The sequence below is a fragment of the Protomyctophum parallelum genome, assembly GCF_964188405.1.
Source record: "Protomyctophum parallelum genome assembly, chromosome: 6".
NCBI classification, from domain to species: Eukaryota; Metazoa; Chordata; class Actinopteri; order Myctophiformes; family Myctophidae; genus Protomyctophum; species Protomyctophum parallelum.
Genome location: NC_139701.1, coordinates 29,679,273 through 29,692,536, shown reverse-complemented (window position 1 = coordinate 29,692,536; position 13,264 = coordinate 29,679,273). Strand labels below are relative to the sequence as shown.

General features: G+C 39.1%; 2 protein-coding genes across 4 annotated transcripts in view; one reads left to right on the top strand and one right to left on the bottom strand.

Annotated features, from left to right (window-relative positions):
- sgip1a (SH3GL interacting endocytic adaptor 1a) overlaps positions 1–5,904 on the top strand; it is an 84,748-nt gene extending 78,844 nt beyond the window's left edge. For all 3 annotated transcript variants that reach the window (XM_083767329.1, XM_083767328.1, XM_083767327.1), the window contains 5 exons: positions 836–971; positions 1,436–1,638; positions 1,834–1,898; positions 3,024–3,188; positions 3,982–5,904. In XM_083767329.1, coding sequence (XP_083623455.1) covers positions 836–971; positions 1,436–1,638; positions 1,834–1,898; positions 3,024–3,188; positions 3,982–4,004 — 592 coding nt within the window. In that variant the 3' untranslated portion in view covers positions 4,005–5,904. The remainder of the gene's footprint in view (positions 1–835; positions 972–1,435; positions 1,639–1,833; positions 1,899–3,023; positions 3,189–3,981) is intronic.
- A 3,311-nt stretch (positions 5,905–9,215) lies between these two features.
- insl5a (insulin-like 5a) lies at positions 9,216–11,268 on the bottom strand. The gene is made up of 2 exons (XM_083767195.1): positions 10,944–11,268; positions 9,216–9,629 (listed from the first exon to the last, which is right to left on the bottom strand). Exons 1-2 carry the CDS (start codon positions 11,119–11,121, stop codon positions 9,484–9,486), a joined length of 324 nt encoding a protein of 107 aa, XP_083623321.1. The 5' UTR covers positions 11,122–11,268; the 3' UTR covers positions 9,216–9,483.
- Between the last annotated feature and the right edge of the window lie 1,996 nt (positions 11,269–13,264).

Sequence of the window (13,264 nt, the reverse complement as noted above, 5' to 3'; positions counted from 1 at the left end):
GGCTAAGTATAATTGGCTTTAGTCACTTAACCCAGTTACTTCCTCCCATGTTTATAACTTTTTATGTTCATGTTTTTCACATCATTATATAAATGCTTTGTTCCATCCCTAAATAGTAAATATTCCCCAAATGTCCCATTTGCTGTCATCTGGATTTCATAGTTACATAGTATAATGCGTGATATCCAGAGTCATGTAAGATTTAGACTTGGTTGTGCACTGGTGTCGTGCACTGTAAATATACAACCTACAAGCTCACACTTCAGTCAAATGAATGCACCAATTACATGATTTATAGATGAGACTAAAAAAGAATGAAAATGAAATGTTAATTTGGTGAAATCTGACAGCATTCAGAAAAGTATAAATAAACATTCCTAAAAAGGGTCTGTCTCTCTCTCTCTCTCTCTCTCTCTCTCTCTCTCTCTCTCTCTCTCTCTCTCTCTCTCTCAATATTTTGATATTTAGTCAACTAAGACCAAATTTAAAGACTAAACAATTTCAGATGATTAAATAGGACTAAAACTAAATGCTATGTTATTCATAAGATGATTTGAAGACAAAATCGGAATTTGCTGTCAAAATGAACACTGCACCACATCTATCTGTATACAGTTAATATTTTGGTTCAATATTTATAAAACCCAGAGACAGAATTATCCACTTTCAATAATCTACAAACTAACACGATGCTGTATGCCACACTGTCATAAGAAGTATAAAATAGAGAATCAATTTATGACAAAATATAAAAAGAGAATCGGGAAAATGTTCTGCCTGACAGTGATGATCTGTCCACTTTATAATTGTCCCATGTTGTGTGTTCTCTCCCCAGCGACACCACTACACAACCCAAGGCCAATGCCAAGGACTTCTGGGTGAACATGCCAAACCTGATATCTCATCTAAAGAAGGTGGCAGAACAGAAGCCTCAGGCAACATACTACAATGTAGACATGCTCAAGTATCAGGTGAGCTTTATAGACAGTATCACTGAGCAATAAGATAAGAAAGTAGCCAGCTATGCTATGCCCAGAATTTGTTCAGAACAAATTATGTGGGTTTTTTGTGGGTTTTTTCTAATTAAAACCCTCAGTCTGAACCTTGTCTATACTGTATGTGTACATTAGCATGGTCTAGCAATTTTACAGAGTTTGTCTAATAATATCTGTATCTGGTCCGGCACCACAGTGTTATGGTTCCCGTATTCATATGATTTCAGAGCTTTATGGGTAGTCCATACCACTATCACACTATTGTTTTCGGAGGCGAAATACTTTAGTGAGCACAGACCATCTGTATCCGCTGATTCTCTCTAGACCAGATCCGAAAGCTGCTATATGAGTTGACGCCTGTCTAGCAAGAAGCACTGTAAACATCAGTCACAGGCAAATCCATGATGTGTGTGTGTGTGTGTGTGTGTGTGTGTGTCCAGGTATCGGCACAGGGTCTTCAATCTACTCCTCTTAATCTGGCGGTGAGCTGGAGGTGTGAGCCCACCAGCACAGACCTGAGAATAGACTATAAATACAATGGAGAGGCCATGACGACACCCATGGCCCTCAACAATGTCCAGTTCCTCATCCCTGTAGATGGAGGCGTGGGAAAACTGCAGGCTGTACTGCCTCCTGCTGCATGGTATCACCATTACAACTGACGGCTGTGTGGAAATAAGAAAATAATAATGAATTTAAAAAGAGTTTCGTCATAATGCATAACAGGCTTTTTACACAGGGGTTGACATGCCTTGTACGTTTTGTAACAATGGTATGGTCCTTTAAGAAGCTGTGATTGTACCCTTCACACTCTATTTATATGATATAATCTTGACAGGAATGCAGAGCAGCAAAGAATCTTTTGGAAGATCCCTGACATCTCACATAAATCAGACAATGGAGGTATGTGTTGATCTGATCTGTAAACATGTTATGCCTTTATACAGTAGTAAATCATGTTGATCCTAGTTATGATTTTAACATTTACAAACTATATTGTAAAACTTAAAATACAGATGCACTGTAATGGTGACAGTGGCCATGGGTACTCATTTGGTTGAACTTAGTAAATTGCAATAATTGAGTGAATGGAGCTGTTGCTTGGTCATTCATTGGTCATTTGACTAGCTTAAATGTGTTTTAGAACGGATTCAGTTTAACCGAGTGTGCAACTCAATGCCGAATAGGAGTGAAGTTCACCCAGTTAGAGATTTTCCTTCTAGACATCTTATAATTACTTCTATAATGACACCCACTTGGGGATAAATTGAATGTGTTTGTAAGAGCCATGCTGTTAGAGTTGGAGATTCATTTTTAGTCCTACATCTGGCAGTGGCTCTCACATTTAATCTAATTAACAGTTTCATTTGAAGTGCCTTATCATGTTTATTATTATCAATGCATTAACACATTAACAGGCAAGTCTGTTTTCTCCAAGATCCAGTCAAAAATATATTATTTGATTTATGTTTAAACATAATCTTAACAATGTGCTAAAATTCTCATGGCAAAAGAAGCTTTTAAAAAGCGAACCTTAGTTTTATCTTTATCTTAGATTTCCTGAACGTGTTCACAATGACAAGGAACAGGTTCTTTTACAGATTTCCTCGCTGGTATACAAATGTAGACATACGTTCGTTTGTAACTGTAAGGTTTTATGAATATATACTTTATGCAATGTGTGTAACCGCAGCATATTGTAGCCTTTATTACATGATTGTACACACACCTATTTTAAACAAAAGTAAACTTACATTTGAGTTTGGCCCTACCAGATATTCTCCACTCCTATCTATCCTAATGATGAGGGGCCTGATGCAATAATGGTTGTACTGTACAATGTCTCGTGTAATCCACTTACTTCATTGTACATTTGTGTGTGTGTGTGTGTGTGTGTGTGTGTGTGTGTGTGTGTGTGTGTGTGTGTGTGTGTGTGTGTGTGTTCACTGTATTACTCTGTAATGTACTATCTCCTTAATGTACTATGACAATAAACGATCCTAAGTGTACGATGTGTTTGTTCATCAGGTGTGGGATCGTTGTTAGCGCGCTTCCAGCTCACAGACGGCCCCAGTAAACCGTCTCCTCTGGCGGTGCAGTTTACCAGTGAGGGCAGCATTCTGTCAGGCTGTGACATAGAGCTGGCCGGCCCAGGATATCGATTCTCTCTCGTCAAGAAGAGGTTTGCCGCAGGTCAGTTCACACACATAACACTCAGGATTTTGCACAGTCAAATCCTGAGTGTTCATTTACCTCGGACAGTGTACAAATGTGACCAAGTGGACCCGTATGTTTCCATTTGTTTCCATTTGTATTTTTTTGTATTTTCCACACAACACATTGGAAACCGATCTGATGATGCACGTATTATCAAAGATGTTGCTTATTTGTGAGGAAAGGTTTAAGAGATGATGCTTGATTAGACTGTAATATTATTTTGTACTACTACAACTACTAAAGAAAATGTCACTAATACAAAACAATTCTTATCAACTAAAGAGTTGAATATAAAATGCAATTCATGTGTTCATTATTAAAATATAATGAATAAGAATATAATGGATAATGCAGGACAGGTTTAGTGCGGAAAATAATTTGACATCCACAAATGACCCATAAAAATAGTTCCGTGGCCCAAAAATGTGTGCCCCACCCCTTGTTTGGGAAATACCATTACTACCTCGTGCTAATAAGTCTGATCTCTCTTTAGAAGCGTTAATGCATGAAGTCAGAAATTAGGACGGAACATCACCGTTGTGACGGCGCCGTATATTCCGAGTAATAAGGAAGATTGTTGGCCCGTAAGGCGTAAACCAGGAAGTGAATGACTGCAGGCACAGAAAAACAGCACCGGGACGGACAAACACGTTGCCTAGCAACGGCCGCTGTCGAAAAAATTATTTTAGAGATCGCGTTTTAGATCATTAAATACAAACCTTTGACAAGCCATAATCCTGACATAACACGTTATTTATGATTTGTTTAGGAAAATATTTGGCAGACAACTAACCTACACTACTGACAAACGGCACTGCTGAACAAACTAAACTAACACTGAAGATCATCTCGATGGACAGAGGACACACCAACACTGAGGGCACCTTTTCTAAAACCCAGAGAAGGGTCACGCAGCCTACCCAGCAGTATTGTACACATGTAACATCATATAGCGTCGTGGAACTGTTATAGGTCATGTAATTACTGTATTTGTACAATGTATTCATTTCATAAAGATCTGTATTGCTGCAGTTAGATGCCTGAGCCCCCACGACCCACCCTTCCCCCTCTGGGTGCCTGTGCCTCTCTCTCTGAAGGCTAAATTATACTCTGTCAAATGACGGTTGATAAACAAGCTAACGACGAATTGTTAGCTTGAAAATCTGTTGTTTTTTAGTACCTTTTAGGCATTATCCCCCTCCACATCGATGTGCGATGTTCTTAGTGTTTCACTGCAGCTGCCTGACGAGCCATGGACAGAAAGCTTGGCCAGATCATTGTTTTTAATAATTTAAAAACAATTTAAGAAATGTAAAAAATTGCTAAAATAGATCTACTTGCTCACAATGCATCACGATGCAGTGTTACGGCCTTGTAGTTTAGCTATGTTCGCTATATTTTAAATAGAGATTAAATGGTTATCATTCCAATTCCATACAAACAGATGGCAGTTAGCAACGACTGATTGAGGAGTGAGCATAGCTGGCCAATCTGTCTATCAATGGCTCCAACCATCTAGTTGCACACACACACACACACACACACACACACACACACACACACACACACACACACACACACACACACACACACACTCACACACTCACACACTCACACACTCCACTCAACTCAACTCAATTAAATTCACACACACATTCAACACGTGTGCGTGCGTACATCAGCCACTAGACACACTAGTGGCTCAGAGATGAAGCTAGAACTGCTGCTATGCCCAGGACAAAGCTTATTGTGTTCGGGACTTTTATTACAAGGTGGAAAAACAAGTGGTAAATGTCTGTGGCTGTCTCACGGTCCTGGATAGCTGTCCAGCAGCTGTCCCTGGTGCTGCCCCGGACTGAGTGACTGTGTTGCCAGCATGTTAATGGTGTCAGCTTGCCACTGTGTGTCACTTGAAGATGGCAGTTGTTGAGGTCAGTGCAACACCGATTGGATGGTGGGAGTAGGTGTTTTAATGTAAGGTTTTCCATCCTGTATCACCCACTGGTAGTACAGGGTGTGATGGCTTTGATTCGAAGATTTGCGTATGACATCTTTCTTTTTTCCTTTTTACTGTGAATGCACTGAACAAACGATTCATTCTGATTTTATCTCTTTGAAATGTCAGTGAATGGTTTTTAGCAGTTAGGCAGCTGCAATGATAATAAGTCTGTTTCTGGTTGCAATATAAGAGAGGTGTTTTCCCTAAAGAAAATAAATGTATAAAGTGTCATTTTAAATTAAAATATATGCGCATATATATATATATATATATATATATATATATATATATATATATATATATGCGCACGCACACTTACACACAAAATTACACGCATATGCACACACAGTATATATAAAAAATATATCTTAAAGGGCGTTTGGTGTTTTCCTTGTGTTGTCAAATAGCCTTTCTGTTGTTCCCAGGACAGCAGTAGTAGACTTCAGAGTACATGACAGCATTCTATTTTTATTTATTGATGACAATGATTTGTTGTAAAAAGTATGTGATCCTGTATATGAATAGAATTTGAATGGTATCACAGTTCAGAAATCCTGAAAGGTATAAATATTTGAATTCTTTTTGTTATCTGTGTAGTTGGGTAACCTGTGTACAGTATATAAGGTATAATTTTTGAATTTATTTCAGATATAATTTTTTAACTCAAGCGCAAAAGAGAAGATTTGAGCTATATATGGGTGGGGACTGGGGGTGGGGTTAACGAAATAGACAAATATCTTCCTGGATGATGTGTCATGCTTTGTGAAAGCAGTGTTATGTAGAGCTAGTTAATACCATGGGCAAGGATTCATTTAAATAGTGTCTATGACAATGGTGAAAAAACAATCAAGTCTCGTTGACAGCAGTGTGGAGGTTTAGTGACAATGGTACCGCTGGGACCAGGATTATTTTGTTTTACTGGTACCAGCTAGACAGTTTTTATTCAAACATCATAGCATTAGAACTGAAAGAAAACACAGTGCGTACACATACTGAGCTAGCATTCACTAGCACTGGTCCCATATATTATATTAGCCCACAGAGTTGTTCACATCTGCAAAATTGGACTTTACCTTGTAACTTCAACCTAGACCATTATGTCATCAGTCAGCTTCTGACCATTTGGTGCCCTGTTTCCATTCACTTCAGTGGTTCTCAGATCCCATACCTCTGAGGCCCCTTTTCCACCGGTTGGTTCCCAGTGGGAACCGGTTCAGTTCTTTTTGGTTCTTAGTCCATGAGCCAGAGCTCCAAAATTGAAAAGTTAATTATGAATTGAGTGGACAAAACCATACCTATATTAGATTGTTATCACCATTAAACTTCCCCAATTGAGTACTTACACGAAGACAATGATTTATTGTATTACAAATTTTACATTTTTAAATATGCAAATGAGGCATTATGTAGGAAAATATGCAAAATAATCAAAAATATGAAAAAGCTACTACTGTGGAAGGGTTATCATGTATTAATTTACTTGTATTGATCCTATAAACAATTTAATATAGGGTATAGTTTGCCCACCAATTTTGGAGCTCTGGCTCATGGACTAAAAACCAAAAAGATCTGAACCGGTTCCCATTGGGAACCAACCAGTGGAAAAGGGTTCTGAGAGTATACAAATGGAACCAAATGGACCATTTGTACACTGTCAGAGTTATAGACCTGTAAGGGTTCCATTTAGAACCCCCTCAGGGAACGCTGAGGGTCCATGTACCCCTTTGAGAACCACTGCAACAGTATGTTGATGATATATACCTATTAGTCTGCATTGACAGCATGAGCAAGCCCCACCCCTTGAATCCATGGCTTTATTTTGCATAATGATAAATGGTCTCTGTGAGATGACGTATGTTTCTGGAGGGAAGTTAAGATGACCAAAATGTTTTGTTTTTGTTTTTGTATTTTATGTGTGTAACCCAGACAGTCCTCTATAAAAGAGAATAAGGTGAATATTTTTAAAATGGACATAAGAAGAAAAATAAACAAAAAAAAAGAAATCTGTTTTCATGTGAAGAACACTGTGCTGATGTTTAAACTTCCTGAAAGCTCTGATATTCAACATGAACAAAATGTATGTGTGTGTGTGTGTGTGTGTGTGTGTGAAGGTCAGCCTATTATGGTCTCTTTACTGTACGTACTGTACTGTAGGTCTCGTCCATACATCTGCTACATGTAACCATCTGCAGTCCTCTCAGAGCTGCTATTCGTGTCTGTCTCAGGCTAGATTTACACAGGAACCAAATAGCTAACAAACAGCGTGGTCAGTGGACATTTAATGGAATGCATTTTAGGGATAAAGAGAGTAATATTGGTCTCATATCACTATTTCTATATAAAGCTACACTACTTTCTAACATTGGCCCTGATTCGCAAGCATATCGTTGATTTATTATTATTGTTTTGCCTGCAATGAATCACATCTAGGGCACGTGGAGCTGAAATCAAATGTTCTCCTTTTAATTAGATTGACTGCGTTTCCTGTGTAGCCTACCCTCAGACAGCATTCTGCACATCTCTGTCACATACTAGAGCCCGACCGATGCCAGATCTTTGGGGTCTGATGCCGATGCCAATTTAGACTCGAGAGTTATAGACCTAGACCACTGATTCCCGATTTTATTTAACCACTTACACACTATTAAAATGTTCAAAAGAAAGCTGATCTACAACCTCACAATTTGTCTCCAAGCATTAATATGCATATAATGACGTCCAATAGTAATGACCACAAAACGTGGTTTGGAAAACTGGTACTCATTGGATGCATAATTGCCATTACTGACCAAAAGTTAAATAATATATATTGGCCAAACAAAATCGGTCAGGCTCTAGTCAATGAGGCATAGGGGAGCAGTGACATTTAGCCAACCACACCCAGCACATTTTCCACTCAACTAGTGGACTGGGTGGTGGTTTGTGCAGCTGTTCATGAGTTGACTGGCCGCTCTGAAAGAGTTTTGACTATTTTAGATGATTCTTGGTTCATCATGTCTTACTCCTGTCATACAGGTCCTCTGTCATCATGTTAGCTGCTCTTATGTTGTAAAGTGTTGTTGTAAACTCCCATTGGTATACTGCAGCACACCAAATGCGTCTCTCAAATTGTCACTCTCAAATTGTGATGTCTTCAACTCTTCATTAGTGGAGTTCTGGAGATCGCTTTTAAGACAACAATTTTAGCATCTGTAACCACTTTGAACCTGGCAAACCCTATTTGGGGGATTCATAGATGAACATTTAAAAGTATCTCCAAAAGTAAAAAGAAAATAATCTTTAAGCTCACAACATGCCACTATGCAACACACTGTGAGCTTGTAGATCTTACAACACCATCAGGCAAGTATATATTAGGGCTCAAGTAATAGAATACCTGTGGTAGAGCAGGTGTGTATTGCTAATTGGTGTATGGGAGGGCTGTAGTGCTGTAAAGGGAAGGCCTCTACGACAGTATTGTAATGACATGTTGAGTGACCTGTGTTAATGTTGACAAGAGCAGGGAGTGTGTTTGTGTGTGCTATACACCAGAAAAGCTTTTGGTTCTGTACCGTTAAATCTCAAACACTGCAAGCTGTTTGTACAGTTAACATTGCTAAGATGAATTGAGAAACTTAGTTTGCTTCTTTCCAAAACCAATAAAAGTTATAACTGGACAGGTGTATGGAGTTGTCTTCATTCGAGACACTGACTTATATGTGAGAATAATCAAAATGTGCTCCAGGATTGTTACATACAGTATACATACGTTATGTGAAATGTGTGTGCATTGTACATAATGTAAATTACATTTACACAAAGTACAAACATGTCACAGAGGCTATATGCAAGACAGTTTATTAAACAGAACTTGCAAAATATTACAATGTAATTCAGTTTTCTTATGAATGAATCAAAAGAAGAAATGGAAACGTTTTCAGCTATTTGACTATGGCTAAATTTCCTTAGACACAGTTATAGAAGGTTGCACACACCCTTCTTCTGCAAAACTCAGCCATTCTCACTCACAAGCCAAGATAAAAACTTTTAAGGTTTAAGGCAAAATAAATTAGCAGTTGTGTAGTTTAACTGACTTTACTTTTTACATTTGTACCAGCATTGTCATTCAGAATTGGAATTGTGATTAGTATGGTAAGACAAAAAAAATAAACAATGTTTGATTTTCATTATGGTAATTGTCAAATGGAGCGACCCCTTACGGGTCCATTTGGTTACATTTGTACACTCTCAGAGTTAAATTAACAGTCAGATAAGAGGGGTGGAGAGCGGGTCTCAGCAGAGGAAGGCGAGGTCAGTCTTCCGACAGCCCACCTGGCAGCACAGGGCAGTCAGTACGTTATTCATGTCTCGCCTGGCCAACTCAGACCCCAAGCTGCTGCCTGGACTCTCTAGGCTGCTCTGCTCTCCTGTAGTTGCACCTGGCACCAGACAACACATCGTGAGTACTTCAAGAAAACTCATTACTACACACATTTCATACAGCAAATGTCCAGCTTTTTCATTTACTGAGTCAAAATCAGTCAATTGGATGCAATACATGTTTTTGGAAACAACTAGTTATCAAAACATAATGTGTAATGCATGACCCAAATTGTCCTCGCTATTTATGTTGTGCATCTGATCTGTATGTCTCTGCCATGTCTAATCTACCCAGAGGCCCATCGTTCTATTAAATAAGGAAACTCCAAATGACGGAACAGATGAATCCACAGCTATTTGTCTTGTGCACTGTCAGCTAACTGTTTCTAATCAGCATGGCTGATAGACTAACTGAGTCTTTGTGGTGTGGAATTAGTGTGTATATGCAGGGAGCACAGACTGTTCCCTGTTATATTCATAGCTAATGATCTGATACAGTAGGCTATGTGGGTTCCTTTTGCCAGTGATTCCCAACCAGTGAGCCGAGGATATTGCAAGTGGGCCCTGAAATAATTGGCTAAAAACGATGATGTTTTATTATAAAATAATCTGAATGTCTGAACACCCAGTGCAGACAGTAGTCTCATTTTTACTACATTACCAGTCAACGCCTCTGCATGCCTTTAGCAGTGCCGTGGGAAAGTACATGCAGAGTCACGGCACTGACAAACCACAGACCACGTACTGACTCACAAGCATGTCACCACATCAGGCCATTCTGAGCTACGTGTGTGTATTTGTATGTATGTATGTATGTATGTTTTATGAAATTACACAATTCATAATTCCTAAATTAATACACAAATGCCTTAGAAATGTTTAAATCAACTATAACTGTGCAAACAAAGAGGTAGGAGCGAACACCAATAGTGGGGAGGTGCTGACCACCGGAGACAAACTTAAAGAAATTGTGTTTATTTGAAATAAGATGACCAACGTTTTGACAAAAAATGTAAAGTATTTTGTGCCGAAATGTTGGTCATCTTAAAATAAAGTATTTGCATCGTGATTGTTGTGCGACCTCTCCTCTTGTCTGTTTAACTATATTTACTGTAAGATGTATTATGTTGGTATTTGAAATGTACATTCTATAATGTAACAGATGATGCCTGCCTAAATATTAAAGATGGATTTTATTGCATTCTATAACATTTTAGACATCCACAAATCAAATATTAGTATTTAGCCCTATTGTGTTAAAGTTGATGATTCATTATTTTATTGGACTAGTGCTGCCTGTCTTCTGAGTCAAAGAGTTCATGTACGTCCGATATATACAGTATATTGTCTGTCTAACTAAATAGTTGACTCACCATCCATTTCTGTTTCACTGAGCACTCTTCTCCAGCGGGAGCCTCCGCAAGTATAGACCACCGCCCTCAGGAATTCTCTTCCACACAACTTCACTGCTGTGACCTGATCTGCTGCTGTAACCTGGTTCACACCCAGCACCACACACAACACCAGGGGCAGCACCACTAATGAACGCATGCTGGAGTTCCCTGGCTAGGATCGTAAGTGGATATCTGTCTGGTCCGACCTGCAGAAGAAAGCAGCTGTTCGACTCCGTCTCCGCCTTGTTGTCTAGATATTCTTCTCGGTTGCTTGCTTGCTGTTCTGTCTTCAGGTGTTGCCACAGTGCACTGGTCTTTGATCCCCTGACTGCATGTCCTGCAATATATATACCATCCACTTCTCTGCTCATCAGCATCCGAGACTCTTTCCACACACAATACCTCCTCCTCAATAGCATCCGCCACCGCATGCACGCACGCGCGCACGCACGTGCACACACACACACACACACACACACACACACACACACACACACACACACACACACACACACACACACACACACACACACAGACACGAAAAACAGCCTGCACTTACAGGCAAATCATTTTATGTTTCCGGCCATCACTGCTATTTTTTTTAGTGACTATGCCATCAGGCTTTTACAACCTCAGTGGACAATCACATTATACATCAGGTGAAGCGCAGGGTAGTCTAAGGGTAGTTTAACAGCATGATTACACTGACCTTTCATGTAATGCATGGATAATTATGTCATGTGTGGTGATTCCCTCTACAGCCAACCAGATGATTCATCCGTTTACAATCGGTTGACAGCCTGGCCATCATAGTGCCATAATGACATTTTGTGTCATATTGGAGGGAAACGGTCAATGTTTTCAATCCATCATGCAGGTCATTAAGGTGATGATGGTGTTGATGAGATATTCACTGTGACATTTCAGTTCATCCATTATGAGTGGAGGTCCCACTTTGACTACAGGCTATGAAAAATGTTTGCTTCTCTGTTTCATGCTGTGATATGTAGAAAATGGGGACCATGATATTATCAGTGGTTTCTAGTAGGGGTGAGGGGAGGCTATTTTCAAAATGTATGTTGTGGTTAAATGGTTCAAGGGTCTGATGGAGCATAACCTATCCTCTCCCTCTTACTCAGGGTAACAAGTGCAGTCAGACTCATTATTGATACAGTAGGTCTAATCTGGCTATTTAAATAGAAAGTAATTGTCAGGCACTGCGTCTCTATTGATAGTGTAAATATAGAAATTTAGAGTGGACCCTCTTCATTTCCAGGGTCACGTTTTGCTCTTGAGCTACTTCTGGTGAGTCTTATAGCTAAAGATGTCATGACACTGAAAAGACCTGATACTTTTTAAGTCTCCAATTAATCCATTTGTACTTCCTGAATCAAAATGTATTGTTAGGACATAGACATATACATTCTAAGGAAGCGGCTATAATGGGGACTGGCTGTTTTCATTATCAACAATTTGGATGACTAAAGCCTAATTCATAATTTGTCAGATGGTGTTCATGCCAAAAAAATTACAATTTTAATATTGTCAAGCTAACGTAGCCTGTATGTTTGCCTATATACAACCTTGAATGACACATGTGACACCAAAAGCTTTAGGACAGCACAGCTAAACATAATTTAATTTCACTTATTCATAGCAGTCCTAGGCTTTTCATAGCAATTCAAATTGTCGATACTGTTAAAGGCTTTTCAGACTAGAGGAGAACCCTTAAATCGGTTAACACCCTTATGACCAAGGAAACCAAGAAGATTCAGTTACTCTAAAATTGGAAGTGAAAACTGACAAGTGTAACATACAGTATAGTAATAATAATAATAATACAAAATAAACATTACGTTTCCTTTTTTTAATACCACTTCACTGCTACTTAATGCATACTGGTATGCACAGGTCCATACATCACTTGCCAGCCTCATCTGAGTCTATGTGTTGGTAATCTTCTCAAGCCCACAATTTGGCATTAGGCTTTTTAGGTTTTACGTCCTCTACAATACTTGAGGAGATCATATTATTAAAAAAAAGATCTGCAGGGAGCACAAAAAAATCATGTTCAGTATAAAATAAAACCAGGTGAACATGACGTCATGACTTACAGTAAGATAAAATCTTCAGTAATGGTTTTGTTGATCAGGAGACACTTAACATGGAGACATTCAGTCGGCCATTTCCCTAGGGACGAAGTATTACAAGGACACACTGTGTGTGTGTGTGTGTGTGTGTGTGTGTGTGTGTGTGTGTGTGTGTGTGTGTGTGTGTGTGTGTGTGTGTGTGTGTGTGTG

What these genes read in the sequence shown, in the direction of transcription:
- insl5a (XM_083767195.1), bottom strand. Translation starts at nt 11,121, where the DNA reads ATGCGTTCATTAGTGGTGCTGCCCCTGGTGTTGTGTGTGGTGCTGGGT. An exon ending in CAGTGAAACAGAAATGGATG is followed by an intron (nt 9,630 to 10,943) that starts GTGAGTCAACTA and finishes GTCTGGTGCCAG; the next exon opens with GTGCAACTACAGGAGAGCAG.